Consider the following 27248-nt stretch of genomic DNA (forward strand, 5'->3'; position numbering starts at 1 on the left):
GCACGTTTAATCCTGGGTCAAAATAACAGGGTTGTAAATGGGCGTGTAAAGCCACACCAAAGTCACATACTTATTATTTCTACATCAAAGAACAGGTTAAAGTAGAATAAATGCATTATATGGCACCTTTAAAGGTAGGCAATTTAATAATAGTTAAAAAGAGGGCTGCATCAATACACATTTTTAAATCAGTATCACAATAATCCCCCATTCAGTACTGATACTTAACCACTTATTCAATATTACATTTAAACTGCATTTTAAGACATACAAGCCATGAAACAGGGTCCCCTGTAAATCTGGTATTTTTGTTACTTTAAAGAAACCGTATCTAATAAAATAGTAATTGTTTGTATTCTGAATTAGGGCTGTGCAATATATCGTTTCAGCATTACCATCGCATGATGTGTGCATGAGCATTGTTTACATTACAGGACATGCATATCAAATGATATCAAACATGTCATTCTACATGTCAACGTTTTTGCTGTTTCTCTCATGTTCTCATGTTCCATTACATATCAAGAAGAGGAAGGTTATATCTGCTCAATATCACTTACTGTACTTCACTCTTGGACACATTGTAGTGCATTATTGAGATCATCATGTTGGATCACTGACTTTTTTTCTAATATTGCAGAAAAAAAAAAGAAAAATCTATATATATGGCAATGTGAGCCCCACCCCCCCAATGTTGTGCAGCCCTGATTCTGAATTATGAAACAATCTAGCAAAATGCTTCACTAATAAACAAACAAAAAAAATCCAGTGGATAAAATGACTTAAATCAAGTAATGTTAGTCTCTAGTAGTAAAATGACAACACACTGTGATTAAATTAGTGCTGAATCAGAAGCTACACTGGTAGAAACACTGATCAGAGCAGTGACACTGCTCACTGTAATCTGTAAGTACTGTAGAAATGTAGAAATAGAACAGTCTTCAAAAACAAAATAAACTAACGTCCAGAACATTGAGTGATTCGGTCTTTGCTGAACGTGATCTGCTTTGCTGATGACCTGCAGTGCAAAAGTCAGTTATCATCAGCAACATCAGGACACCATTAACAAGAAACTGCAGAGCTGCTGCAATATGAAAAGATAAGACGAATGAGTCTATCTGCATTTCAGCACATCAACTGACAAGCCAAAAATGGGTCTTCAGGGGTTCTTTGGTCAAGGCAAGGCACAGCTCAAAGAACCACTGGGATGCTTAACCGTTTTTTGTCCTGGTTATAGGGTTCTTCACATTGGTGGAATCCTACACTATACACACAGCTTTAAAATAAAAAAACAGTAGATTATATTAACTACGTTTAAAATTATTTTAGCTGCCACACACAAAACGCTGCGGTGTAGAGCATTATCTAAAAAAATCTATAGAAAACGTGTGTTTACTGAGGTCTTCCTGGCTTTACCGCACACATGTACGGTAGCCTTAAAGTAAAGGCATGCCCCTGTTCAACTTCACTGCTGTGTGTTTGACAAAGCCAGAGGAGTAGGATGGATTGTGGTGCCCTCTGCTGGTGCGAAGGAGAACCAGTATCTAAATCAGAAGAAGGGAAAACGTCCGAACTCTGCTTTACAAAGAGGTTCCACTGAGATCACCGACCATGCTTTTTAAAAATGTACACACTGTTTTAATTACACATTTAATATTTACAGTGTTTACAGACGGGTAACGTCAGTATGACAAGCGAAATGCTTAGCTCTTGCAGTCTTCCACAACCCTTTGTGCTGTAGGTGAACTGTGGCCTGCAGACGAATCCTCACTTTTTGCATTTTTCCTCTCCCGGCCAAACTCGATGACAAGAGGCTTGTCCAGCAGCCTGTAGCCATTCAGCATATCCAGAGCTGCCTGTGCAGTCCCTATATCTGCAAAGGCAAAATATTCATTAATACTAAAAGATGATTTCATGGCTGTTTAGCTAAATAAATGGTGTGAAATCTAACTAAAGGTTACATGGTGAGTGTATGCAAAAACCTCATATCTTCAAAATGGCAAATTTATAGAAGAAGGAAGGACCTGAGTGGTCCAGTGGAAGGCGCTGTCACTATGACCAGAGCTTCGCTAGTTTGAATCCCGGTCATGCTGCTAGCCAGGGCTCCGAGGCGTGTTAGCCTTCACCCTCCCAGTGTCAGGAGCATTGAATGTGATAGGGGGAGAATACGTCTGGGTCGGGTAACTGGCATTCCAGTAAGAAGTGTTTCTATTGGTCGTTTGTTTTAAATTTTGACACAGGGTAAAGAACAGCCAGATTCACATTTTGTTCAAAACTCCAAAAACATTCAAGATTTTCGTGTGACGATGACGATATGCTTCTGTTTACAGGGAAATTCTGAGGTGGTGCAACACATCGCATTAATGCAGGGGCGAGCACATATACCCCATCTAATGGTATGGTGAGGAAATACAGTCAGTAGAGCTAACAAATGCTTACAAATACAGACAAGAATATTAGACAGCAGGTAATACCAGAGAATGTAATGAAGGCTTGGCCCTTCAGTCGACCCGTCAGCAGGCGGTACAGAATCGGCTTGGTGTCATCCTTCTGAAACCTGGAGAAGAGAGACACCAGCTGGGCTAGAGACGCCCGGGGACTCATGTTCTTCACACACAGCACCTAGGCAGAAAACATGTGCGTTAACAGATGCATTTGCATGCACTTTATCCTAAGCACTCATACTACTGGAGTGATACAGCACAGATGTGCTGGTAAACAGTACATGTACAGATCAAGTATCAGTTAAGGTAGGGATGTGTGATGATATTGGAATCATATCAGTGTCAGTAGATAACTGCTGCCTGGTATGACTGGAATCCGAGATGTTTTGATCAAGGCTTTCCGTAACGGGCCTGTACCTCTCAGCTTGTCCAGAAATGAATGTAATGCATTCAGAGGTGGCATAAAGCGCAAAGTACACTTTCCGACTGAAGGGGGAGCCCAGAAGCAGGAAATGCCAGCTTCCTGCGTCTGGGCTCCAGACCACCGATCTCTGGTCCTCCTGAAATCGGTGGTCTGGAGTTCGCTTCAAGTGGACTGATGGTGTGGTCTGATGTGGGTGTGGTTGGTAATTTTTTTTCATGTGACTCCTTTGACTTCTAGCCTACATCAGGGCTGCTCAATCCTGGTCCTGGAGATCTCATCATTCTGAAGAGTTCAGATCCAACACAGAAGACTCTAATGTTCAGTTGCTCATGAAGGCTGTCATTATTTGGATCAGGTGTGTTAGTTTTGGGGTGGAGCTAAACTCTGCAGGGTGGTAGATCTCCAGGACCAGGATTAAACAGCCCTGGACTACATGATTAAAAACCTTCTGTGAGAACGGCTCCTTGTTTGCACGGTGTTCCTGCATGGTGAAATGCCATGACCCCACGTTGTTCTTCGCTGGTTCGAATGAATTCGAATGGAATCCCCCCCCCCCCCCTCAAATGAGCCCAGAATCTGTTTTGGGTGTGGACTTGTATTTGGGGCAAGTGTAAAAATGCTCTTAGTGCTGCTAGAATGAGTACCTACATTGGATGGCTCTCCACGCTGGTAGTTCTGAAAGCGCGAGATCTTCCTGATGTCCTCTTCTGTCTCCCGATTATTCCTGATTTCCTCATTGGAAATCTCCTCTATCTTACCATGGACCATTACTGGACTGTTCTGGTCCTGTCCAGACGAAGCAGTAAGACGTCCGATTGGCTGGTTCACTGTGATTTTCTGTGGTGCAACCAATCTGCTGTGTTTCTCTTCATTCTGAGATTGCGTTTGATGATTTGTGCTGGTGCTTGTGTCCGGCTCATGGCTTACTGATGATTTAGTGCAGTCTGGAAGTGGTGGCTGGTTATGACCGGAACCTGTCTGGGTCAAATCACGGTTCTTTGAAAGAGCTGGCCGAGGCGCGTAGGAGTCCGCCGTGATGCAATCAGAGTCTATCTGCTTGTCTTTGAGGAAGTCTCTATACAAGGTGTCCAGTGGGTTAGAGGAGGCAGCCCCCTGCTGGTCATTTGGTGAATCTTCCTCTAGAAATGAGAGAGAATTAAAAACACAGCATGAGAGGTCAGCAGATCCAAGAGTAATGCACCTCCTTAGAAATCAGGTGTGGTGGTACACTGCTGCAGTGAACGTCTGTGGGCCACAATAAACTGCTTGGACATATTGATCTAACTGCAGTTGACTCTCCCTTTGATTCTACTTTATCTAACCTTGATGGTAGAGGGCAGTGAGAAAGCTGCAGCGGTCGTTGCCATGGAAGAGCGCTTTCTCAATCTCCATCTCTCTGCGGGAGAGGGCACGGCTGGCTGAGAAACGCTGGGGTCGTGAGAGCAACTCCGCCCGCACTGCCATCTTATCCCGAATGACCTGGAGCCGCTCGTCCCTCGCATCTGGCGCTACATTCACTCCTCGGTTCTGAGAGGGAGGAAAAAAAATTAAATAAAGAGCCCACACTACTTACAGCTATTCTAATGTGAATAATGCATATAAAGATGCAGTATCACATTTAATATTCAGCCAGAAAAATTGTGTGGATGATCAGACTCAATTTGATGAATTTGAATTATTTGTATCTATACAATCATGCTCACCAATCTAGCTTAGTTTCATACACGCCTACCCATTTTGGCATTTCCAGATAAAAAGCCCCTTTTTAGCCTCTTTAAAGTGTGTTAAGCATATGGCTGAATGGTTCTCACTGTGCACTGATCAGCCAGAACATTTAAACCACTGACTGGTGATGTGAACTAATTAATGACCTGGTTTCAGTGAAACCTGTCCAGGGATGGGACAGCAATTATGGGATGGCAGCAAGTAAACAGTCAGTTCTTGAAGGTGATGATGTGTTAACAGCAGGACTAACGGACGAGCATAAGAATCTGAGCCACTTACAAAAGGGCTGAACTGTGATGCTAAAGCCACTGGGCCAAAGCATCTCCAAAACGGCAGGTATTGTGGGGTGTTCCCAGTATGCATTGGCCAGTACCTACCAAAAGTGCTCCAAGGAAGGACAACCAATGAACTAGCGACAGGGTCATGGGCAATTAAGGCTCGTTGATTTGATCTAACTTACAGGATTTAAAGGATCTGCTGCTAACGTCTTTGTGCCAGATACCACAGGGCGCCTTCAGAGGTCTTGTGGAGTTCATGCCGCAATGGATCAGAGCTGTTAAAGCAGCACCAGGGGGACCTAAACAATATTAGCTAGGTTGTTTTAAAGTATGGCTGAAAAAAAATAAAGCATTAAAACGCACATCATTTACAGCAGTTGTAATTCTGCAGCAGAAACAGTGGGACCTTTGTTCAGCAGCAGCTTAATGGCTCACCGATGCCCTGTAAATATCCACTGTTTAACAATCTTTGGTCAATAACAGAAGGCATAAAATAAGACTATGGTTGTTACTATTGATTTTATTAGTAATCCAGTAATCTAGTGCTCAGTTTTATTAGAATCAATCAACAAGGTAAGAGAATAATAACTAAGTGTAAAGGTGAAGGCACACGACCAAACTTTTGGAGGCAAACTTCAAAGTTCCAAATTTCACAACTGTTTTAGAAAATCCTGAAAAGTAACTGTCCGTGGCACACCAGTCAAACACCACCCAACAAAACAGCAGATTCTCATTGTTAGAAAAATGGGAATGAAGGCTTGTAAGTTTTAAGCCATTTTCAGACAGGACTACATTTACATGGGGTCCTGAGGTAATTCTCTTTTTCTCAGGAGCTCCTCTGGGAGTTAATTCCCATCTGGATCGACTAGGTCCTCTGGTTGTCCTCTGAGAAAATTACTGCCTTGAATTACCTACTGTTTTTCACTTAAACACAGCGATCGTCTGATCATTTTAGACCAGTCAGGTTTTGCATGTATCTCTGTATTTTTGCAGGCAGATGCCGCACAAAAAGCGTTGGGTCATTCCTGTGCGCCATATTTTGTTTCCAGGCACCTTTTAGAGCTTCTCCAGTGGAGATCAACAACTTTCCAAATCGCTAAAGAAAAACTGGACAATGAAGAAAACCCTGGTTTTATCTTCTACACATGTTTTGCACCGAGCAGCACCACCAGCTTTTTAAAAGGGTCAGCTACACCTCATATAAGATGGTAGAACACCAATAATAGCACTGCATCTCCCCAGTGGGAGCGTATGAAATGTTCTTTGAGTTTTTTGGCAATAAGCAAGTCCTCTCTGTCCAAAACAGTGTGCAAAAGTCTATTCGCAGTCATGGTCAACTGCCCGAACATCAGCACATGCAAACAAACACAAATTTAACACAACGAATTTGACCAAACATTTCCGGAGAAGCACAGAACGTTTGTGTTTGTGCCCGGCCAGTGTGCTTGGGCCTTTAAAAAAAAGTGCCATTTCCCCACCCACACAGTCCATATAAGACCTGCAAAAATACCCCTTTAATGAACACCAAGATACACTCAGCAATACAATAGTAACACCTGTTAGGGCCTTCCTTTGCTCTGAAACCTCAATTCCTCATGCCATGGATTCCACAAGTTGTTGGAAACATCCTTTGAAGATTCTGGTCTGTTCTACCACATCCCAAAGCCACTGACTCATTGTCATGTTCGTTAAAACCAGTTTAACCATCTGTTTGCCTCCATCCTTTGAGACCATCCTTCGGTTTCCCCATTCTTAAACTGTCTAGCTTTCTGATCTGATCTGAAACCTGGTCTGGTCTTCTGCTGCTGTCGCCCATCCACCTCAAGATTCAATGTGTTATGTATTCGCAGATGCTTTTCTGCTCACCACAGTCACACAGTCGATCTGAGTTACTGTAACCTTTCTGTCTGCTGCAACCAGTCTGGCCATTCTCTATTAACCGCGCTCATCAACAAGGCGTTTCCTTCTGCAGAACTTCCTCAGAACTTCCTGGCTGTTCTTTCTTTATTGCACCATCCTCTAGAGACTGCTGTGCTGAAATTCCTAGTCCGACCAGCACCAACACCACAATCCTGCCACACTCAAAATCTCTGACATCCCAATTTCCCCCCGGCTGATGGTTAATGAGGGCTTTACTGAAAGCTGCTGTCCTTTATCTGCATGCACTTCTGCTGCCTAGATAGTTGTAGGAATGAGTGACATATTGGTGTTGTGCTTGAAGTGTACAGTACAGGGCATCCAATCAGGACAGAGGTCATTTATATATACACACCAGTCTTAAAGTTACAATAGCCAAAACAACCTGCTTAATTGTAAGGCACCGGGGAAGAGCTGGGCAATGGTCATATGAAAACAACATGGGTGATTATGGCTGGTCAAGTATCAGCATCAATTTACAGGTCAGGCACCACTGCTGTCCGATTACACTGTCCTACTGCACTGCACTAGTATTACTGACACCTACTTTCCATTCGCTCTCTGGCTGGTCCCTGCTCCTCCACAGCTCTATCTCGGTGTCGGTGAGGCCCAGCTCTCTCAGGCTGGCCTGCTCCTTCTCTCCGTCCTGCAGTGCCTGGAACTGGGCCAGGCTGCGCACCCCCGCTGCTTGCTCACCGAAGGGTTTGTACAGGGCAGCTGGGGCAAAGCATTTCTTCTTGGCTACACAACTGTGGGCACAAGAAAAGGACTGCTTGTAGCAATGAACAAGCACAACAGCTCCCGCTGTCCTAGCTGCTGTAGTTGACTCCAATCGTCAGTAAACACTTCTAATTCTAGACCTTCTGAATGTAATCAAATCCTGCGAGCTGCAAATGTCAGTAAACAGCTTCTGATTTTGCACGCCGTGAACATGCCTATTAGTACATCTCAGTAAGTGGGTGGAACGGGAGAGTTACCGGTCGACATCGACGTCCGTATCGAGTTGTTGGAGCAGCAGGCTGTGGAGCTGCCTCTGCCCCTCCGTCTCCTGCTCTTCAGGAACCGGGCCATCGTCACACACTTGACGAGTGACCCTGCAAAAGAGCCAACAACATCATGAATGCAGAGGTTACTATGACTTACGAGCTCAAATGATCTCCTCAAATCATGTGTTTAGCATTCATCACAATCTGATTAGGAATTTGTTTGGGCCTACTGGGGACCACAAGGCAGGAATATCCCCTGGACAGGGCACCAGTTTATCGGAGGGTACCACACACACACACACACACACACACACACACACACACACACACACACACACCTAGGGGCAATTTATCACAGTCATTTCACCTTCAATGTGTTTTTGAGAGGTTGGAGGAAACTCCCACCACATTTCTCACAAAAAAGATTCCACAACCCCTGGCCTTTGGAGCTGTGCAGGAGACACACCTGCTGTACAACTGTGCCACACTACAATTTAAAATGATTACAAATCATCATCATATAAATTCTAGTTAGAGTTATTTGTGCTCATTTTTGTAATCGAAAGAAAAATCACCACATTTCCAAAAGTCATAATAATAATAATAATATTTGCTCTTAAATGAACCAAACAGGCCATGTAAGTAATGTTGTGGTACGCAGTTTATGTTTTGTGCATTGACGCGAGTAAGGGCACATTTTTCTCCCTTTTCTCTCTTTGGCTAATCTATTATTGTATAATAATATTGCCCCTACTTTGGAGTTTCATTTATTTTGAATATATATATATATATATATATATACACATATACATATATATATATATATATATATATATATATATATATATATATATATATATATATATATATATATAGTTAATTTTAGTTTTCCACTGTGTTTCCCTTTTTTAGGAACCTAAAGCTAAATTCCGAAGCTGATGGCTGCATGTTATGTTACTAAATGTTATTTAGTAAGTAACTTTCCGTACTCTGAATAATTGATTATTCGTTTTGATAATCAATATATTATTCAACTACCAAAACAGTCATTTTTGGAGCTCTAGATCATATATGTTTATAGAATATAGGATATAGGACACCAAAAAGAGTTCCACTACCGTTGGAGCAAAGAAACTGCAGAACGCAGCATCTAGTAAACCGTGCTAAACATTTTTAAACAATTACCCAACCACAGAGGATAATCACAGTATTTCACGAATACCAATTTTGACAAAAGGGAGTGGACTGTGACACACCTGCCTTACCTGTATTCCTGACTTTCACACACCCACTGACTAACTGACAGTCTGAATACCGTAAGTCATGCAGATCTGCTCTGACTTGTTGATGTAAAGCCATGTTTGTACACATCAGCCACCCACTGAGCTCCTGCCTATATGGTGAAAATTTGCTTATGTAATGCTTCACTACAGGTCAGGTTAACACACTGACATGCTGCGATCTGAGGCAAAAAGAAACTCCAAACAATGTACACTTTTCTTTTCTTACCTTTTACTTCGTACTTGAGGGGAAAGATAGGATAAATTACTACTCTTCAAGAATATATTTTTCTTCAATTTTCTGTTTAAGAAGTTTCTAAGAACTATTGGTACGGTAGCCTCAAACTTTTTATGGACAGTACATTTAGTTTATTACAGTATAATGACTGATGTGACACTACACTTATACACTTATAGATTATACACAAACTTGAATCACAAACTGTCCAGAAATGAGACTTGATATAAGAAAAACCCATCAACAACAGGGTTCCACTTCAGGACAGCCTCGATTCACACCCTTACGAACGTCCTCAGTTAATTCCGTCTTGACTGATTTTCTAGTTTGATGCTGGAGTGTGAAGTATTCCTTAAGGGTATGAGAGAATGTGTGATTTGGTGCAATAACAGCACCCTCTCGTAATTCCCAAGGTTTCATCTGGGACAACCCGATCTGTTCTGCCACACAATAGTCTTATCATGAATACCCCACTACCCACCACTCGCAATATCACCTGGAGCCTCCCCTCTAACTAGCTGAACATATAAACTACTAGCTTATGATTTAAGTATGATATGAGACCTTAAGCAGAGATTTCATGTAAATACCATTGTGTATTGTTTATACAACATGCAGTCATTTATTATTATTTATTTATGTATTTATTTTTAAGGCCCAGGTCAGTTTTGAGAACTGAATTGAAGAACATTCTTCTTACTTTCTACTTCTTCTGGTTTATCTAAAGATTTTTCATCTTAAGAATAATAACTTAAGAAGTTGTTAGGACGTTTGTTAGGAAAGCTTTTGGGAATCTTTCATGAATAATAAAAACCTTTGCCGGCAAAGATGTCTTGTCTCGAGCTTCACATCCTGCACATTGCCAGGAAACAGATATTTGCACATCAGCATTTTTGAATTTGACACATTTGAGTAATTCAACTGAATTCTGTGCTGATTTGCTGCAATTTTTTTTTTATAAATGCTGACCCACCAGACCATAAAAATAGTACAGTAAACAGTAAAACTAACCCCAGCCGCAGTTTTCAAATCCTTGACACGAGAAGATATTAGAGATAAGATTATTCAATCAAAAATTATCCTACAAAACTTGAAATTTAAACTACTTGCGTCTTATTTGTTTACTGCAATACCCATTACAGTAAGTATCAAACAATATATACAGTAGTCAGTAAGTGCTGCAAAACTAATATCTAACTTGTGTTGTTTCAGGGCAGGACCTGGGCACACATAGGGCTTAAAAGGGTAAAAACAGAAACTGTAAAAAGCTTTAAATCAAAGTACTAATGTTCAAAAAGCTGCCATTTAAAAGGTGTAATTGTTGGGAAGCAGTGTAAATAATAATAAAAATGACCGTAGTTTACATTTGTGGTCACACTGCATTTGTAAAGAAAGCCAAGAGGATAATAATGTAGCCCCCTTTTTCTTTACACCTCAGTGTAGGGATGGGTAACATGACAGCATTTTTTTTGCTATTGTGATAAATGAAACTGCTTTTTTGTGAATATACTTGGCATCTCTACCCTGGGTCCCTGAATCGGCATTAAGGTAGTGCAGTACTGCTTATATTGGCCACATTTCCTTAGTCCTTTCTTGTAAGTACAAACTGTCTCCTCCAGCTGGCTACCTGCTGAATTACAACATGGATGACTGTCAAGGTCCTCTCAAAATGTTATGTGTATGTACATAATGGCTAGGGAACCTTTTACATATGGTTTTTAAAACAACGGCTTCTTAAAGTTCCAATGTTGGTAAAGCATTCAAAGCAACCATCTTCATTCCTACACTGTAGGCCAGGGCAATAAGTAGCGGCAGATTTAACAACTGCTATCCCCGAGTACATATAGTATCGGATATTAATCATAATACGGTAAAACACTGTCATATCACCCACCTCTAGAACCCTTTTTGCTGAGAGTGCAGTTTAGGTGATCCCAAATGGCCAAGCAAGCATAACACCAAATTCACTCTTTCTCAGTTTTACCAAGATTATCTCAACACCAAGATGGAAATTAGGAAACTGGGTCCTGACCTGAATTCGCAAAAACACACTTACTCCCTCCCTCTGCACCACTAAAGCACTTTTGAGAAACTGGGCCCAGTTTCATAGGGTGACACTTTCATGTCATTTTCTTTTAGGGAAGTTTCATCTTATTCAAGACCCTTTAAAGGGCAACACAAAGCACCTGAAGCTGCATCTCTGGAGGTCAGTTTGCAGCAGTGTCCTATATGGGTGTCAGAGTTGCTAGTCTGTTCACATGGACAGTTCTAGCCAGACGATCACTGTGCTGTCCACTGTGGGTGGTAATGCCTTCTAAGACATATTCCCTGTACACCTGTAACACTGTGGATTAAGCCCCAGCTTTGGAAATGGAATGTCGCATCCATCTGGCTACCCATGATCAGGCCTCCCTCAAACTCTGATAATCTCCCTCACCTTGCTGTGAGCACATTGGCCAGTGTTCAACCTCACAACTTATAACTTATACAGGTGTGGGCATTCCCAAGCCATTCCCTGAGGAAGTACCACTGCATGATCAATTTATAAAGTGCTCAGCCATGACTTTTTGGCAGGTCAGTGTCTAAATACATACAATCTTTTTAAAAGTACGAGAAGCCACAGAATTCTATTTTTTACTGACAGGGACCCTTTGGGGGTGGCTGACTGGCTGGCTGATGCATCTGTGCCAAAAGTATCCAGACACTAGATATTTAATTCAGGGATACTGCAGAAATCTACTACCACAACACAATATTTTAACATGATGTACCTCAATACTTTGAGGTTAAACTGAAACTACAATAGAATAATACTACAAAAGTACAATATTTTGAACTCAATATTTGAAACACTGCACTGAACATGGCTAATTATGCTCTCTGTACTGAATTCAGTTCACAACATCTACAGAAAAGCCTGAAGTGACATCACTTATGCTTACAATGTCTAGAATTGTCACCATGGGCTGTGGAGCTGTGATCTCGAGTGATGAACACCATTGGGATGTGTTGGAGGGGTATAGCTAATCATCCAACACCAGCAGTAAGACAAGACAACCATGTGAACCATTTGTGACGGACACAGGTGGAATATGGATCCCGCCTTTAACCCATCTGTGCAGTGAGCGCACACACACACAAGCTAAAAACACACACACAGTGCTGCGGCGCCCAGGTAGCCGAGAGAGTCAAGGGCCCAACAGGGGAGGTATCGAACCCATCAATACCCTGAGCTCTAAGTGCTGAGCCACCACTGCCCCAGCACCTGATCTCACTAGAGCCTGTATACTGGCAGAATGCAATCAAATCCTCACAGCAAATGTACCAACATTTATGGTTAAGTCTTCCCAGAACAGAGGAGTCTGTTGCTGCAAAAAAGGTTCATGTAAGCCACTTAGAGGTACAGATCTGCACTGATAAACAGGATAAATGTGCAATGATCAAAGTTTTAAACCGGGAATAATAATGATAAGCTAAGTAAGAAGAAAAGCAGTTACAGGTAGTGAGAGTTAATGTACTCCAGACCCTTTATGCATTGTCCTGCTTACAGCAAGCCATCAGAAACGGGGAGCATGTCTAGTAAGTATTGCAGATTCCGTGCTCCACATCTCACACATACTAAAGACACCAGATCTCAAATCAAAGCATGATTCATGGATCCGAGTCTCTGTAAAAGAGAGGTCTGTTACCCAGAGGTGAGGGCTGTCAGCTGGGCTAACTGCCTACAACCGTGAACCGCCGCTTAACGTTACAGCGATAGTCTTTAGCTAGCTACATAATGCGGAGATTTACACTCCACACAAACAAAAAAAAAACAACCCATATATGTTCAGCATGTTTAGCAAAAAGAAGACATGAAGGTTTAAACAGACACTCGGTTACACGCTCGCTTCTTACCGCTTCATCTTTTCCAAAACATACCCACTTCCTGTTGTGAGCGGAAGTGTTGTTGTCGAAACTAAGAAGTCTGGGATATGTAGTTGAACGCTGTTTTAATGAGTGTTTTAATGCTGTCAATGAGGCTTCAGAAAGCAACGTGTTGTGTTAATTAAAGAAATAGCTGGCAGTCAGAATCTGTAAAAATCCATCTGTTATTATTATTAATAATAATCATGCATTTATACGGGTCTTTTTGTACAGGTAACAGCTCAAAGACACTCAAAAAAGTGCCAAGAAAAAAAATCCATGAGTAAATCTGTATTAATACAGCTGGAATTTCTATAACATTTCTATAGGCAATACCATAATTTAGCGAATAATACTGTATACTACAATTACAAAAACAATTACTATAGTTTACAACAGGTGGTATTATTACTACACAGGGGTATTATGAAATGTTATGAAAAGAATATTATTGGAAAGAAATGTTATTGTTCCTAATAGTACTTTATATTTATTAAAACAATCAATTCATTCATTTTGGCAGCTTAAAATGTACATATTTGGATTTTAGACAACATTTAAATACAGCCATTGTGGAAGGGTGTGACCATGACATGCCACACCCTTTTCACACCATCCACAGTTTGGGCACCTTTGGTCAAACACTGCCTCTACCGCTGATCAAACACCTGGGAGCTTTACAGAGTCAAGACCTACGAACATGAGGCTTATAAATCACAGCTTAAAAATGATTTTTGTAGCAGTTAAAATGATTCAGTTCTACATTTGTATATGACAGTGTCTCTTCAGGTAGTTCATGCTGGTATAGGAGTATTTTTAGGTCATTGACTTGTTATAGAAGCTATTCTCCTTTCAGTTTCAGCCTTTTAACAGATGGTTTGTGCAAATAAACCATTGATGTGCAATACTGTCAATGCCACTGGCGGCAACGCAAGTCCAAACAGAAGGACAGATTCGCCCCCATGCTTCACAATTGGCTTAATCTGCAGCTCCTTTTTTTTCTCTGCACGTACCTTTGCTGATTGTGGCCTAAATGTTCTACTGTCACTTCGTCTGTCTATAGCACTTGTTTTCAAAACTCACCTGCCTAGTCTGGATGTTCTGAAGCATACCTTAATCGTTGAGTTTTGTGATGAGGTTGCAGTTAAAGTTACCTTCTTGCGGCTCGTCCACGAAAATGATGTTTGTGCAAGCAACACACCACCTTCTTGACTCAGCTAAACCTTCATGCAGGTTCTTGGCAGTCATATGGGTTTTTTGATTCGCCTTTCATACCAGTCTGAGAGTGTTTCCTGGTCTTTCAGGTCTCATCTTGACCTTCACAGTAACCCTGATTGCCACCATTTCTTAAAAACAGTTTGCACTGTAGAAACTGCTAGCTGAAAACCCACCTTTTCAAAGCGTTCCCTGCCTTGTGGGCATTGAGTTCTTTCATTTTCAGAGGAGACCATTGCTGCTGAGAGTAGTAAAAGATTTAAAGGGTAGACGATTTATAAAGTGGGTGACATGGCCGAATTAATTATTTTTTTTAATGATGAGCCCTTGCAATACGAATAATTAAGAAGGCCAATGTCTTTCTGTTTCAGACATGCATTACGATGTGCTGAAATGAATGTTTTCTGTTGGATTCGCTATAAAGGCTGCATTTACTACAACTACGAGAAGTGCAATTTTAAAAGGTGTCCTTTGGTCAAAGGTGCCCAAACTTAGCATTAGACTGTATATGCTCCCAAAAGCACTTAGAGAACAGTGGTGCTGAATATTCAACGAGGACTGTCTATCAGTTACTGTTGCATGCATTTGCACTTGCAAAGGGGCTTTTGTAATGCACCACACTAACAATGCTTTTGCACGAGTGTGATTTTGACTCCTAACGTGGGGAGAAACACACAAAGTGTTGGCCAATATATGGCTTTTAGGCTGTAGCAACATTTTCAGTGATATTGGATGAGGAGCATAACGTCCATGACGTAACACCCTTTGAAGTGCGGTGCTCTGGTTGCCAAGTGGTTTGTTTTCACGCTTTTGTTGATATTTTCCTCTTTATTTTTGTATTATTTTTACGTTTTAACGTAATAATTAAATAATAATTCATAAATAATAAATAAATAATTAAATAATAATGTAAAATAATAATTAAATAATTAAAGGAACCGGTTGTCGATGAGATTGTGAAAAATATATATATATATATATATATATATATTATTCCAAAATGGCCTGGAATGAAATATTTCTCCTTGGCCTCCATTGAAAGTTAATAAGAGTTTTGTATCCTGTAAAGTTATTATTTTTTATATTATTTATTCTGACAGCGATGTTGTATTACTGGTGTGCATCATTCACTGGGGGGCTTTAGAAATGTGTCCGTCAACAAGTGTAACAAAGTAAAGAAATAAAGGTAAAGCAGGGCAGGTTTGTCAGATCCTCTTGAAGCATGGGGTCGTTTACTTTATTTAACCGCACGTCAATTTCATCTGATACCGAGTTTCATCAGCATCCCTCAGCTGTGCTCCGAGGAGGAGGAAAGTTGCTGCCAGTGGAGAAAGCCAAAGAACATCCGGTACGTGCTGACGTCAGTAGGTGAGGCGGCAGGGTGTGTTCAGTAAACCGAGCAGGAAAGAAAAAAGAGAAAGAAAGAAAGAAAGAAAGAAAAAAACATGGCTGCGATGATATTGAAAAGCTGCGAGCAGGCGGAGGTTGAGCCGAGGAGAGCCGGGCGCCGCCGCTGCTGCTGGTTCGAGCAGCTCTGCAGCCTCTGACTGACGGCGCGGAGGGGTGGGGACGCAGGGTGGGGTCAGAAGCAGGGGAGAGGCGGAGGAGAGACGGAGAGCCTGAGAGCCCAACCCTGAACACGGCAACAACACACTCTCTCACACACATACACACACATACACACACTGAAAGACGCTTGGGGGGGAGGAAAGAGGATTTTTTCGACGCCGGGGACATGATTCGTACGACTCGCTGAGGCGACGACCATCACCTTACCCTCCAAAAAACTGATCCGAAAGGTGGAAAACTGCCGTCGACATTACTATTATTGAAACACACCCCACCCGAGCGACCCCCCCCTCCACTCCACCCCTTTTTTAACCACCGCACCCGCTTAGCTACCGAGATGCACACGGAGACTCGGAATAAGAAAGTAAGTCCATTTTTATTACCCGCTATTGACTTGTCGAAACTGCAGGACCAGAACCGCTGTCAGCCGGTTCTGCGCTAAAGGGAACCGTGTCAACAAACCGACCTAACGCTCCTTCCTGCGGGCGGTTAGCTAGGTTACAGACTTCGCCAGCTGCCAGCCCGGATAGTGGCAGGGCGAGCGGTGAGGTGAGGTGCGTGTGCCTGGCGAGCCCGCTGGCTGCGTTAGCCGGGTCAGAGCAGCTGCTGCAGCCCGGTGACTTTACGGTAGATAACGCTCCCGTTAGCTCCGGCCACCTATTCTCCCCTCGCCGTTAGCCTAAGCTGCGCCTCCTGCGCAAAGTTGGAGAACCCGGCCAACTCCTAAACGAAGTTCTGTCGGTTGTCGGTGGCGAGCTGTAGCTAAGGCTTGAACAAGGCTGTGCTCGACCGGTCCTCGTCCTCTCCGTCTCGGGGCAGATTGTGAACCGGTCAGTGCAAGGCAGGAAGGAAATACAGCGAATGCAGCTAGCTAGTAAGACACCATCTTAGTTTCTTAAAGCGACAGAGACCTTAGAGCGATAGAGGATCTGTTCAGGTCTGTGGTGTGTGGGTAGGTATGTAGGTACTGCACTTTTGCATCTCCCTTTTGTTTCTCTCCAGCCCCTTTGGCATTTGAACACAGCTGAGGTGAAACTGAGCAGAGAGCTGTGCGAGCTGTCCTCGTTTCCTGTTGTTGGCTGTGGGTTGAGGAGCAGTTTGCCTGCAAACATGCTATGGCTGGCCCTTGTTGAAGGTCTGTGAGGGTTTTGCAGGTTTCATCCTAGTCTCATCCGTATCACCGGTCCAGTCACCTTCACACATCTCCGACTAGTCCTCGGGACCCTCGGATGGTCCCCAGCTCTGCTGTGCCTATGTGTATGGGGCTGTCCGAGGACGTCCAGAGAACCTCTGGCTTGGTGGTCTTATAGAAAAGTGAGTGGACTTAGGGTTAGCTTAATGTCTTTGAGCTACAGATCTTAAACAGGGTCCACTCATGTCATGTCTGCAGGGAGACCTCTCAACCAACCTAACCTTGAGTTCAACCACAAGGCTGGTGAATGTTCAGCACCATCGAAGCTGTCATAGATGTTCTGCATAGGTGGGTTTGGCCGGGCATCACGTGCATTAAGCATGTATTGCTGTTGTGGCCTGTGTGGTGGCATTGACATCTCCTGACAAGATCTCCTTGCTAGCTCATTTATCTTCACCCTCCTTCTATTGTATAGATTGCAGTTTAAGGCAGGATTGTGCACCATAACAACCAAACAGGTATTTGTTTTGTTACCACTCTTAAGTGCAACGCCCTAAGCCCTTTTAATGTAGCCTGGCTTCAGGGGTGTAATCTGGAAGCATGTCCTGAACACACACCCGCTGGAGTGGAGGCGCAGCAGCAGGCCCTACCGTTGGTGGAGTCGGGGAGGTGAGTGGAGTGATGTACTGCCATTGGAGGAACGGGGAGTGCTCTGGCCTAGGCGTGCCCAACAGCTGGCAATCATTAACAACTGTGGACAAACTTTGGTCAAACTAGTTAAACACTCACCGCCTGTCCGCTGGTCCCAACCCTTGGGTGTTGTCAGGGAGACATCGTGCTGGGGTGGCGTCACGGGTCGAAGTGTCTGCTGCTGGCCAGTCCAGCCGGCTGGTAAAGGCTTGTTATGAAGGGGCAGGCTGTTTTGGACATCGAGACAGTTAGGGTCCATCACTGTCCTAGAGAGGGCATCTATTTTTAGGACCTGGGTGCCATGTCTTGTCTACGGTACTACTTGCGCTCTCTCTCTCTCTGGGTGTGACCAAGGTTATGTTTTTGCAGGGAGGTAGAGGTGCTGCCAGGGCTTTAAACCACACCTTGCAGTTTCTTGCATTCTCCTTTCCTCACTCACTGCCTCAGACTTCTATACTGTGTACATCTTTTCAGTGTCTCTACCACACCCTTAACATATGCTCAGTTCTTTGGCATCAACTACACCCTTAAAAATATGGTGCCGAACGAGCTTTGAAACAAAGCCTCAGAAAAACCTGTTGTATCCGAGGCCTTTTGACCTTTTCAATGGGAATTCCCCTGATTTTTCAAAATATCTGCATTAATCAATCGTTGAGAGATGGTTTAACATTTCCCTAGGTTTGTTAACACTAGTGGTGATGGGAACCAGGGGTTGTGATGTCCGTAACACAAATATAGCCATTTTATGTACTGCCCAAACCACTAGTGAACCCATGTATGAAAATTACAATCATACAGTCTGAAAATGTTATGTTTTCTTCAGGGACTATTTTGTCTTGTAACGGCCTGCGTGCACCTCCCTGTCACCAAAAGATTAAACAAGGTCTAAAATGAAACTAATGTCAAATGTAAATCGATGGCTCAGGCATCAGTCAGCATATTGGTGACCACTTTATGTAGTACGTTTTTGTGCTGTGGCTTTTAGAGGCATTAAACTCTTCACCACCACTGTAAACCGTTCTGACTCAAAGAGTTTCCCTAGAAGGGAGCATTTTAGACCAGACCGCTCTAAATGACTTTCAGTACATTTTAGTCATTAAATTATGCAAAGATTCGGGGCTCCTAGTGGTCCAGCGAATTAGCGAAGGCGCCATCGCTATGACCCGAGGATCGCTGGTTTGAATTCAGAGTTCTGCTGCCTGCCATCAGCAGCCGGAGCCCAGAGAGAGCACAATGGCCTTGCTCTTTCTGGGTGGATGGATGGCTCTCTCTCGTTCTCTCTCTCCCCACATCACTTTAATGTGAGGTTAGGTGATTAATCAGAGCTGGGTACCCAAAAAGAGGCGGTGGATGATTGCGCATGTGTTGGAGGAGGCATGTGTTAGTCCTCACCCTCCCAGTGTTGGAGACATTACATGTAATGGCAAGTACTAATGAGTGGGTTGGGTAAATTAAAAAAAATTTAGTGGAATTCTTTCTTAAATCAAGGTAATTTTTCACTACTACGCAAGTCTTACTAGTCGTCATTAGAACTGTACCTTCAAGCCAAGAACCACTTAGAAACCATTAAAAAGTATACGCTTTATATCAGTTGGTTTTCTGTATAGAACACTACACCACTCCATACTTTACTCTATAGGAGTAGTCATCAATCACCTAGGTCCATCTAATTTGCTGACACGCTTTCTTAGTAGGCCTGACCAAATACTCTTAGACCTTTACCCCTTCTTAAATGCTTTCCAGTTGTAGCTCTTCCTTTTCAGTGGCCGTATGCGGAATGACGTTATGAATGACGTTATGGTTGGTGGGAAAGCTTCATGTGTTTCGAGCTCTCTCAGCCGAAACCGCGTTTTCAATATGTGTGAAAGTCGGATCTGCCTTTTATGATCTGGTAATACGGAGTCATAAAAGATAAAAGGTTTTCACACACAGTCGAGTGTAAAACCTCTTCTATGCAAAGTGCAGCCTGGGGTCAGTTTTTACACCTGCAGATCTGAAGTTATTGTTCACCGCATAAGGCCGTACTTGGTACTTGGAAGGTGCCTAAACTACAGGAGTTTACGCATGGATACAGTGGAAATGTTGGTGTTTCGTTGAAGCTGTCCTGTTCATAACAGACAAGCAGATGTCATAACCCATTACAGCTGTGCGCCCACATGGCACGTTACGTCTGGGTGATTGATGGACTCATAAAGAAAACATGAGGAATGACATCACTTTGAGATCTATTAATTGACTGCTTTGGAAATGTATCAGGTTGATAAAATGCAGTAATCTGAGCCTTTTTTTCTGCTGCTGTGATGGAAATTTAGGAGACCGTGGTTGGCACCCTTATTCACCCTCCCTCACTCACTATTGCCTTCGACCTCATCCTTGCACTCTGTTTCTGGCCGCTGTAGTTTCTCTCAGATGCCTCAGACGCCTTCTTCCTCTTTCACCCATCAGTCTCGCCTTGATGGTTCTCTAAATTCACTCAGCACTCTCGTTCTTACTACCCTGACGGAGCCCTGCGTGGGCCGAGCAGGTAAAGAAACATCTTGGGTGGGGGGGGGATGCAGGGTCTTGGTGCTTTGTCGTTTCAAGAGCTCTTGAGGTACCCTTACAAATACCCTGGGCTCTGAAAACGTCTCCAAGCAAAACAATGTCTGTAGAAAACCTAGGGTGTATTTCACAAAGCAGGGTTAATCAGTTTCACAGATAACTAGCACCCCGAGCTAAGCGTTGCCCAATAGAAATGACCCTCAGCTCTTCACCTATTGGACAGACCTGCCGTTTACATTGTCGGGCTGAACTTAGGGATGCTTTGTGAGATAGACCTCTTGAACGTAAGGCTGCATAGTAGTGTTGTTTATTGATTGTTATTGCAGTATTGCAGCTCTAAATGTTGACCATTCTGTCCAATCTAAAGCTTTCCAGACGGGATTGTGGTGGGGCCCGTGAGTCAAAGCTTTCACATTACCCCAAATGTAGTGGATTAACCAAGACCTGTATATTTGTCTGAACTGAAACCCTGGAGTTTGTTGGAGTTGACTAATAATTAATGTGGGGCTATAGGCTAATCTAGGTGATAGTGCTTCAGAGGAAGTGTTAGGGGAGGTAGTGTGAAGTAGCACAGCAGTTTAACAGCACTCAGCAGCACCTTTGAAAACTTAAAAAATATATTTAAAAAATAGCCAAGACAAATCAGTAGATTGAAGGAACCTTCCTCTGTTGAGGCACTAATGAGAGAGCTGTTAACTTTTAGCCAACTTTAACTTCAGTAATTGTCATCTAGCTAACATCAGCTGTAGCAGTTTAACATCTAGCTAACATCAGCTGTAGCAGTTTAACATCTAGCTAACATCAGCTGTAGCAGTTTAACATCTAGCTTACATCAGCTGTAGCAGTTTAACATCTAGCTAACATCAGCTAGAGCAGCTAGCGTGTAGTTAACATCATTTAGATTAGTTTTAAATCTAACTAACATCAGTTAGAGCAGCTGACCTCTAAGTGTCATCAGCTAGAGTGGTTAACATCTAGCTAACATTAGCTATAGCTGTGTAACATCTAGCTAACATTAGCTATAGCTGTGTAACATCTAGCTAACATTAGCTATAGCTGTGTAACATCTAGCTAACATTAGCTAGAGCTGTTTAACATCTAGATAACATTAGCTAGAGCTGTGTAACATCTAGATACCATTAACTAAAGCTGTGTAACATCTAGATAACATTAGCTAGAGCTGTGTAACATCTAGATAACATTTAACTAGAGCTGTGTAACATCTAGATAACATTTAACTAAAGCTGTGTAGCATCCAGATAACATTAGCTAGAACTGTGTAACATCTAGATAACATTTGCTAGAGCCGTGTAGCATCCAGATAATATTAGCTAGAGCAGCTTTGCATCTAGCTATCATCATCTAGAGTGGTTAACATCTAGATAACATTAGCTAGAGCAGTGTAACATCCAGATAATATTAGCTAGAGCTGTGTAACATCCAGATAATATTAGCTAGAGCTGTGTAACATCCAGATAATATTAGCTAGAGCAGCTTAGCATCTAGCTAACATTAGCTATAGCTGTGTAACATCCAGATAATATTAGCTAGAGCTGTGTAACATCCAGATAATATTAGCTAGAGCAGCTTAGCATCTAGCTAACATTAGCTATAGCTGTGTAACATCCAGATAATATTCTCTCGAGCAGTTTAACATCTAGCTAACATCAGCTAGATCAGCTAACCTTGTTAGAGTTGCTCAGTCTCTGCCTTCTTGCCTTCTCAGGCTTATCCTTCACAACCCTCACTCACCTTAGCAAATATAACATAACCTACATAACTATGGCTTACATATTATCAAGATGTTCTGAGGCGTAACGAATACCAGTATTCGGAGACTGGCACTGGCACTGGGTTATCCGAGCACTCGGGTACCCGTGGGCTCCTAGTATCAAGTGAATGGGGTGATGTGGCACCTCTGAGAGCGTGGTGATTGCACAGTGATACGGTAAAGCTCTCTGAAGTATTAGCATTCAATGATTACACTTCTCTGTTTTTACACAGCCCTCAGGATGGTCCCTCAGGTGATCACACATGTATTCCTGCATGTGGGCGTGCTGGCAAATGTCTTAATTTGCCCCTATGCGGAGCAGAGAAGATAGAAATTGCCGAATGTGAGAGCGTGTGAACTAACGCAGCCAAATGGTTTTTGCATTGAAGCTGAAGACCAGAAGAGTTGAGTGGGCTTTTTCGGAGTGAACTTTGGTGACAGCGATGGTTGTGTGTGTGTGTGAGCCTTTTTTTTTTCTTGAGTGTGTGTTTCAGGCCTGCTGTGGTTGCTCAGAGTGGTGAAGAGTGGCTGAAGGCGGAAGCGATGAACATGCAGGAGATATGATCAAGAGCTGCTGCGTTTACTTTGTAGGAGCTGCCTGAGGAGGAGCAGTGCGCTTATGCATATATATATATGTGTGTGTGTGTGTGTTTGCATGACCATGTTGGGGTCTTTTCAGAAGCCTATTTCAGGCCGGAGGAAGTATGTGAGGGTTAAATAAATGAGCTTGTGCTGTGTTGGGTGGTTTAAAGGAAGTGTTTTTTTTGTTTTTTTCCCCTCCTCTTTCCCTGGTGTTGGAATGGGTGGTGATGAGGCTTGCATGGGTGGGGGCTGTAGAACTGAAAGCTTGTAGAAGTGTGTGTGTATGTGTGTGTGTGTTGGGTTGTAGTAGTGGTGGTGGTGGTGGGTGGGGGGGTGTGAGGATATTGTCCATGTCTCCCCAGATTAGAGGCGATGTGACAGAATGACCCCCTACCAATGCAGCACAATCATTAACCAGGGAAAGAATCTCGTCCCCATAGCAACCCCTGCAGTTCTGCCAAACTGGCTTCAATGAGGGAAAAAAAGGAGCGGAGGTGGAGGGGGTGGGGTGCTCAGGGGTGGAGAGGGTGTGTCTGAATGTGTGTGTGTGTGTGTGTGCGCGCAGCTATTGATGTTGGACGCAAGCTAGCAGCATACAGCTGAGTTTTTGAGGGCGAGTGACTTGGTAATTTAGGCTCAGATCCTGTTTGTGAGGCCGTCTAATGCGCATGCAGGTTCTCCCAGCAGGCCTCTTATAGACCTAAAGACTATGTGGGTCAGATTACGCGTATTAACGTGAATTTATTGTGGAGGGGTGTGGGTGGGTGTGTGTGTGTGGGGGGGGTGGGGGTGCAGAACAATACACACTGTAAACCGAATGCAGTTAGATTTTATGCCATGGAAAACACTCACCGACATCAATTGAAAGGATTTCCCCTTTTCCTAATAAAGACGCCCCATGACGGTTCTTAAAGAGACAACCGTGAAAGTAAGGAATGGCACTCTCCTGTAATGCACCTGAAACCAATTACACACCAATTGTGTGTGTGTGTGTGTGTGTGTGTGTGTGTGTGTGTGTGTGTGTGTGTGTGTGTGTGTGTGTGTGTGTGTGTGTGTGGGTGGGTGGGTGTGTGGGTGGGTGGGTGTGTTGCGTGGGGGTGGGTTTATCCACAAATGAACTGAAACCACACTGTTAAAAATACAGGTGCCAAACTGGGTTCTCTGGTGCAGCCATCTCCACAGAACCTGTGTAGTTCTCTAAAAGCAGTGGTCCTACTCGAACCCCAGGTGCCAAAAGGGGTTCTCTGGAGCAACCTTCTCAGTGGTGCTTTCCGGTGCTTTCTTTCCTCCTAGCACATCTGAATCAGCTAACTAATTAACTCGTTAAAAAGTGAGTGTGGCAAAGCAGAGGAAATAGAAAAATATGCAGGGCAGTGGGCCTCTAGGACCAGGGTTTGGGAACACTGCTCTGACCATTTTTGTAAACAAGATGTAAAAGTGTGAAGAACCTTTTTTTATAGATTAAAGAACTTCTATGTAATGCTGAAGGTTGTAAAGAGGGATGCAATATTTTTCGGTTTAGTAGTAAGAGGGAGTGGCTGAAAGGATACTTTATGTTAATGTTTCCGTTTTTTAGTTTAGTTAAGCTTTTGAAAACCAATTCTGGGCTTTGCGGTGTCAATTTAGGGCTCTAAGCACAAGCAGCTTATACACCAACCACAAGCTAACATGCTGGTGATGATACACCAGTACCGTGGTATGCACTTTCCACTGTATTGTCCCATATGCTTTTTGGTACCTGGCACCTGGCTAGTTTTCCAGTACTAAAGACCCCCTTAACCCCCCCGAAATGTAGCTGGTGATGTCGCTAAACACCACCACTACGCTTCAAAGACTCAATGACATTATCTAAACATGTTTTCAGATGGTTGAGATGATTATCTTATTTAAAACAGCCTTTTAAGAGAGCAAAGAAAATTATTAGCTGCAAATAAATCTCTTTGGTAGCTAGTTATGTTCGCATCAAGCTAGCCAGGTCAGCTTGGCGCTATTTGTTATTCTAAGGCAGCGCTATTTAGACATTTTTAGCTCGAAACAGGCACACTGCTAACATTTATGCTGTTATGTGTCACATATATGTCATAGATTTTTTTAAGGTAACCCTTTATTTAAGGGTCTAAATTGGAAGTGGGTTGTTATTACTGTACCATTAGGCGGTTAGCTGGCTAGCTTCCTTCCTCATGTCCAGCCAGATAGTGAGAGCAGAGTATACTGCCAGGGAACAATATACAACATAGACGTCATATAAAAGCATTAGTAAAATGCTTCTATACAAGACTTTCTATTCTAAAAAGCTTAGAGATTTTGGTTATTCGGCAAATGGCTAGTTCGTGCTGTATCTCTAGAGTAAGGATTCTCCCTGGCCAGCCAGCGCTTCTCAAGGTTTACATGTCTCGTTCTAGTCCATATTTGGCTCATTTGGAAAGATGAGCAAGCAGGTACCAAAACGTACCTCGTACCATGTGCCAGGTTCCAGATTTGTGGAAAAGGGGAAAGCAAAAGCGCCGAGTAGAGGCCTTAGAGTAGTGTAGGGTAGCACCATGCAGTGGAAAAGCACCATTAGATGCAGTTCAGTACAGTCTGATACACTGCAGTACAGGTCAGTGTAGTAACAGTGTATTAACCGTGCATATGAATACAGTTTTTAGTTCATAATTCAGTTCACTTCAATTAACTACTCATCTGATTCCATACGATTCAGATGTGATCGAATCTGATTCAGTTTAGTTCGGTTTCAGCAAGTGTTGAGGCTGTTTACACCAGTCTGTTTAGTTTGAATACACGTTGGTGGCTCCGTCTAAACAGTTGAATGAATCTACCCTGACTTGTAGCTCACGGCCTTGAGGCTGACTACCATGTGGAGTCATATTTAAGGAAAGAATCTGGGAGAATCAATGTTTCATTCGGCTGTAGCGAGGGGGGGGGGGGTGGTAAATCTGGGTTCGAGAGTCGCTCCGGTTGTGTGTGAACGTGTTGTTCAGCATCGAAGAAGTGTCGTGTTAAGCTGCAGAAACCACAATACAAATCATGAGAGCTACTCATCACTGCAGCCCTACCAGAGACCAAACACGGTAGGCTTCTCCTGCAGCTGTTTTTCCATGGAAGTCGAGTAGACCATCTACTCAGGTATGCACTCTGTGAATAGCAGTGTGTGCCCCTATGCCTCTAAGGCTGACATCACCAGTTCTCTCTCTCTCTCTCTCTCTCTCTCTCTCGCACACACTCGTTTGCTCTCTCACTCACTGTCTCTTGCTCTTTCAGGATGATTCTGCTGCAGACATGAGCTGCCCTCTCGCTTGCTCTATCTATTGAAAGAGAGATAGAGAGAGAGAGAGAGAGTGCGCGCGAGCGAGCAAGAGCAAGAGAGAAAAACTTCCTTCCTGTCTCGGGTGCTAATCCGCCGCACAGTCAGCGAAGGGCTTGCGGAAAAAAAAAGACCAGGCTGACAAATATAGCCTGTATGATCTGTAGAGGTTTTTATCGTCCTGCTGGAGTCGCGTTATTGTTAGGGGGAAACAACAGAAGTTCTTTGCTTTTTGGTGGGTTGAGGATTTAGGCGGCGGATTTTGTGCCTTTGTGTATCTTCTGAATTTGGGCCATGATAAAGGAGCCCCGCGTAGCTGAAGTTCGGTTGGGGCTCAGTACTAGTAAGGCCTAAATAAGCTAGTGTGATATGGGTGTGTGTGCGTGAGGGAGGGGAGGCCTGTGGGAAGTAGCAGCAGGGTTTGCGTCAGCAGGGTGTGGTGAGATAAGAGCTTGCTGTCTCTGCTGTGGTGACTGTGCCAGCCATTTGGGAGACACTCCTAGGCGTGTATGTGTGGTGTGTGTGTCTGTCTGTGTGTGTTTGTCTTAGCATTCGCGTCCAATAAACTGTTGACTCCCAGCTGTCATCTGGGGGGCTGTTAAGTTTTGAAGTGCTGTGCCGAAATGTGTTGATGGGGTTTTAGTGCATAAGTGACAAACTGAAATAAAATACTGCCACCATGGGTGTCCCGGGTCTGTCCGTCCGTCCCTGAGGTCGTCTTGATACCAGAATTTAGGCCTTAATACCGAGATCAAGTGTAGTTTATTAAAGCGCCATACCGAAATGAGGCTGTACTGTAAACCAAACGCCTCTCATTGTCAAAGTCAAGTGGCCTTCATTGTCATTCCTCAGTGTTCAGAGTAACGTGTATCCACTGGAATGAAATGTTGCTCTTCAGGCCCATGATGCTACACACGAAAGGAGCACGTTAAATCCGAGGATGTAGAGGGCTGAAGGGGGGGCGGTAAGATATCGAAGCAAAATGGAACTTAATCAACAATGGCCTAAACTTAAGCCTGTCCACTAGGACAAGAACTGATGGACATTCCTACTGGACAGTCCTTAACTTTGGGCTTAAGCTATCTGGCTTTGGGACAATAAATACACAAGACGCTAACTTGTGTCTCAGCGAGCTGCCACTGTTGGGCCCTTGAGCAAGGCCCTTCACCATCTCTGTTCCCTGGGGCGTCGCAGCGATGGCTGCCCACTGCTCCGGGCACGTGTGCTCACTGTCACTGTGTGTCCA

At 43.4% G+C, this 27248-nt stretch overlaps 2 protein-coding genes across 2 annotated transcripts in view; one reads left to right on the top strand and one right to left on the bottom strand.

Moving 5' to 3' along the window:
• Positions 1-6: 6 nt before the first annotated feature.
• rbm41 (RNA binding motif protein 41) lies at positions 7-13217 on the bottom strand. Its single transcript, XM_072661799.1, has 7 exons — positions 13190-13217; positions 7766-7882; positions 7336-7537; positions 4191-4395; positions 3517-4007; positions 2475-2622; positions 7-1873 (listed from the first exon to the last, which is right to left on the bottom strand). Exons 1-7 carry the CDS (start codon positions 13195-13197, stop codon positions 1704-1706), a joined length of 1341 nt encoding a protein of 446 aa, XP_072517900.1. The 5' UTR covers positions 13198-13217; the 3' UTR covers positions 7-1703.
• Positions 13218-15837: 2620 nt separating this feature from the next.
• Positions 15838-27248, top strand: part of klf8 (Kruppel like factor 8) — a 41616-nt gene continuing 30205 nt past the window's right edge. The window contains exon 1 of the mRNA XM_072662267.1: positions 15838-16346. Within this exon, the coding sequence (XP_072518368.1) occupies positions 16320-16346 (27 nt within the window). The 5' untranslated portion in view covers positions 15838-16319. The remainder of the gene's footprint in view (positions 16347-27248) is intronic.

The sequence above is a fragment of the Salminus brasiliensis genome, chromosome 18 (assembly GCF_030463535.1).
Source record: "Salminus brasiliensis chromosome 18, fSalBra1.hap2, whole genome shotgun sequence".
Classification (NCBI taxonomy): Eukaryota; Metazoa; Chordata; class Actinopteri; order Characiformes; family Bryconidae; genus Salminus; species Salminus brasiliensis.

Bases quoted from the DNA above. Each gene is read 5' to 3' on its own strand.
- rbm41 (XM_072661799.1), bottom strand. The intron at 7,538-7,765 runs GTAACTCTCCCG...TTGTGCCCACAG, and splicing joins ACGGACGTCGATGTCGACCG to TTGTGTAGCCAAGAAGAAAT. The intron at 4,008-4,190 runs GTTAGATAAAGT...TCTCATTTCTAG, and splicing joins CACTGCCCTCTACCATCAAG to AGGAAGATTCACCAAATGAC.